Source organism: Oryzias melastigma, linkage group LG13, assembly GCF_002922805.2.
Source record: "Oryzias melastigma strain HK-1 linkage group LG13, ASM292280v2, whole genome shotgun sequence".
Classification (NCBI taxonomy): Eukaryota; Metazoa; Chordata; class Actinopteri; order Beloniformes; family Adrianichthyidae; genus Oryzias; species Oryzias melastigma.
This window is the reverse complement of record NC_050524.1, coordinates 18,460,559-18,464,449: the sequence shown is the minus strand read 5'-3', so window position 1 is coordinate 18,464,449 and position 3,891 is coordinate 18,460,559. Positions and strand designations below refer to the sequence as shown.

Sequence of the window (3,891 nt, the reverse complement as noted above, 5' to 3'; positions counted from 1 at the left end):
TTACTAGTTCAGAGTCATAAATCTAAGACTTTATTCTAGTTTGAGTTTAATAATTGTTAATTGTAATTTAACAGTTATGACTTTATTCTGTTAATTTAAGAGTTATAACTTGTTCTCGTAAATGTACAACTTTAGAGTCGAAAAAAATATAACTTTTTTCTTGTAATTTAACAGTTGTGATTTTTTTCATGTAAATTTATGACTTTACAATTGTTATTTATTTATTTTCGTTTGTAAATTGCCCCTAATACTTCATCATACTCCGTCCTTCTGGAAGTTTCTTTTTTGTTCAGACTACAAACTAGAAACGTCTGGTGATGAGTGCTGCCTCCTCAGACCTGCAAAGGCTAATGCAACGAGCATTATATCACGAAACATAAGGAGAGGAGGAGAAGTTTCTAATCCCATTATCTCAGTCCCAACTAATCCATTAGAAACACCCCCTTTGAGTCATACACACACATGCTTTACCCTACATATTACTGGTACCATATTTATTCTCATTATAACAAAGTAATTCCAAGATGTCAGACCTACAGGACACTTTTTTGACTGGATTAGAAGGAATCAAGAAAACCATTCTTCATGGGGGATCAGGGAACATCCCCAAATTCATCACAGGAACAAAGGTACAGTCATTTTTAAAGCTATACTTCTAATCTAACGTGTTTGCCTCAATATGTGACATAATATAAATTCAAGTTTCAAGCAATTTAGCTTAATGTGATACAAATGAATATTGAATCCAACTGTGCATCTGAGTAATGAAGTGGAACAAATTAAAAACATAAAATGGAGAGACGTTAGTATGCTTCGGATAACAAATAGGAAACAGCACCATCACAATAACTGGAAAAGAAAGCCACTCAACATGATGTTAATATTAAATTGGGTAGATGTGTCATCTTTTCCTAAACGCAGGATCAGCACAGCTGTTTTGGTGTAAAGGTTTCAAATGGCAATCTTGAGTTTGACAGAGGATAACAGTTTTGAAAGGTTTTCTTTGAGATAATAAGCATGTTTACATTTTAAACTCCAGAACTGGAAGCTTAAAACTGTATTTCTGAGTATTTATTTATTCAAATCAATGTACATCAGGAGGAGACAAAAAATGCTTTTTGTAATAGTTCTCAGTTGTGAAGCAGCAACAGAGAATGGGCAGGCCAAGGTCTCCTTGCTCTGCTCAATTCTGATGCATCCACTTTTTTGTCTTTTGCTGTACCGGTCATGTTAGCTTGAGGTTGCCAGGGGCTGTAAGCTAGCAGGCGAGAGTGTAAACAAAGGGATATCAGCAGAGGGTTCCTTCTGCGCCAAAAGTTCCACCCAAAACTCAGAGATGAGTTTTTGATGAACTACCGTTCTGCAAAAAGTATGACCAAAATATGTTTATTTTAGCTAAAAACTGCATCATAATGAAAACTGGGAAAGATTTTACAATACATGAAAATATAGTTGGAGTTGGACTATAAGGTCCAATCTGAATTCTTCTCTACTCCCTAGCCCTTCTTTCCCCTTCATTTAGCCCTCCAAACGGAGAGTTATGAAAAAATAGTCTCATATATCAAGCGTCACTTTTGTTCAATGACATCACCAATAATCGCCAGTCCGCTAGCACTGAGCTTCCAGCGCTTGAATATACATGACAACAGCATTTTTAAAACTTTAAAAAAGTCATGCTACAACAAAAAGTCATTACTTACATTTAAATGTAAACGTCTGTGCTTCAGAGCGCACACACGTGAAGAAAAGCGCTTCTTATTGCGACGCGGTTAACCCTCACGACAGAGGAATTTGTACTTCTCCGCTTGGAGGGTGAAATTTAAAAAAAAAAAATTTCGGACATGACTTGCACTTAAACTGCCCTTTTGAATGGAGGGGAAGGGAAGTACAAAAGGTGAAATTTTATTTCTTTAAAAAGTTAATTTTTCATATAAATAATGCAGATGTTCCACTTTTTCTGATTTTTTTTTTTTGTCATTGCATCATTATGACTATGTCAAAATGGGCTAAAAAAAAGTCCATCCTCACTTATATTGCTCATGAAAAACAGAAGTACCCGAGAACTTTTCAAGTCTTCTGAGTCATAACAAAGCAACTGTGTTCTATCCCTTTATTCTTTTATATGATATTGTAATAACAATAAGCATATTTACAGCACAAAATCTGTTGTTGTCACTATATTTCACAGTTTCTCCTGGCACCAGCTACTTGGTACTATTGGTTGGTAGTGTTTTAGTGTGGAAAAGTAAACAGCTCACTTCCTATAAAGGCTCATTCAGATAGACTTCTTTTCTTCACTTCATCTCTGCAGCCTATAAATGATTCATCTATTATTGGAGACGATCTTGTCTGTGGTTCCAGGTGACGTTCCACTTCCGCACTCAGCTGTGCGATGATGAACGGACAGTCATAGATGACAGCAAAGCGGTGGGGACGCCTATGGAGATCGTCATAGGCAACATGTTTAAACTAGACATCTGGGAGACACTGCTGGCCTCCATGAGAATCGGAGAGGTGGCAGAGTTCTGGTGTGACACCATTGTAAGTACTTACACATTTGAAAAAGAAAGTTAAACATTTTTTTAGGTTTTTCTTTGTGTTCTTTGCAAATGACTTTTCAGACAGAGATTGAATCTTGTAAAAGAGTCGATATATTCTAAAGAGGGGTTTCTTTTAACTTTTTATATGAAGAAATGAGGCAAACAAAACAAAAAATCCTTTGAACACAATGGATGCAATATCTGAATGGACTACCCCTTCGTATAACAAAAATATATTCACATTTGCAAAATCCCTATAAATGCTTAACACTAACAAGAGAATGGATTTATTTTTTACTTTACAGATAGACCTAAAGCAGCACTGAGCCAGGTTAAGCTTCTTGGCCGAATTCAGCCTTATATCTTCTAGATCTGTTCTAGGCTTCCTCTGGATCTTTGATTCATATCAGGACCTAACTGTATAAACAAGGAAGGAATAATGACCTCCAAAACGCGCACCATGCATGCATGCATGTACAAACAGCAACGCCTCATACTAGTTTATAACGAGGTACTACTTGTATTCTTTGCAACCACTTAAAAACAGCGTGTGTTGGACACTATAAGAGAAAGATTGATTCAGGTACCCTGTCATTAATCCACAGCGGCTTCACTCTCCCCTAATCGGCTCTGACTCCTGCTGAATCAGCACTGCTGACTCTGATCAGATTTGATGGGGCTTAGAGCGTTTATGCATTCTGAAAAACATGGCTGCCTCACTGCACAAAGTAGACTTCTCTATTCAAAGACGTATTCATCTGCAAACAGAAAAACTCAGAAAAATGCATCAGTTCTGTCACTGATCTCCTATTATTATTATTATTATTATTAAAATTTAACTTTATAAAGAAAATAAACAAGACAAAGTATTTTTGCCATCATGTCAGCTCAGATCACTTCAATAAACACAATATGAAGTTGAAAGGGCTGAAAACAAATTCAGTCGTCCCAGCTTTGTGGTTCTAGTCAAGCAAAATATTATTAAATTCCTTTCTTTATTTCTTTAAATAATACAACTATTTTTAATAATAATAATGCAAATATTTCTTCCTTATTTTTATTTAAAAACTGTCATTCCTGTTTTCATCAATAAAAATAAGGAACAGATAATTGCAAGATGCTCCTTCTGTCGACTAAAGTCAAACATCAAAAATATCTATTGAAAGTGAAACACAAGAATAAGCAAAATTATGCGATGCTGAGCGAACAAGGTCACTTAAAAAAAGGGAACTGGTTTTAGTTGGTTTTTCCATGTTTTGCTTGTAATATGAATAAAGTTTTAAGATAAGAGACTTTAATCTTAGTGTTCATGCTAGCAATTTTGACTTTATCCTTTTTTTTTTTTTTTTTT

General features: G+C 35.3%; 1 protein-coding gene and 1 long non-coding RNA gene across 2 annotated transcripts in view; one reads left to right on the top strand and one right to left on the bottom strand.

The window, feature by feature from the left end:
* The first annotated feature begins 395 nt into the window (after window positions 1-395).
* aipl1 (aryl hydrocarbon receptor interacting protein-like 1) overlaps window positions 396-3,891 on the top strand; it is a 7,122-nt gene continuing 3,626 nt past the window's right edge. Inside the window, exons 1-2 of the mRNA XM_024276509.2 lie at window positions 396-629; window positions 2,362-2,541. Of these exons, the coding sequence (XP_024132277.1) occupies window positions 525-629; window positions 2,362-2,541 (285 nt within the window). The 5' untranslated portion in view covers window positions 396-524. The remainder of the gene's footprint in view (window positions 630-2,361; window positions 2,542-3,891) is intronic.
* LOC118599492 overlaps window positions 1,962-3,891 on the bottom strand; it is a 2,780-nt gene continuing 850 nt past the window's right edge. Inside the window, exon 2 of the long non-coding RNA XR_004948871.1 lies at window positions 1,962-2,437. This is a non-coding gene — a long non-coding RNA (uncharacterized LOC118599492). The remainder of the gene's footprint in view (window positions 2,438-3,891) is intronic.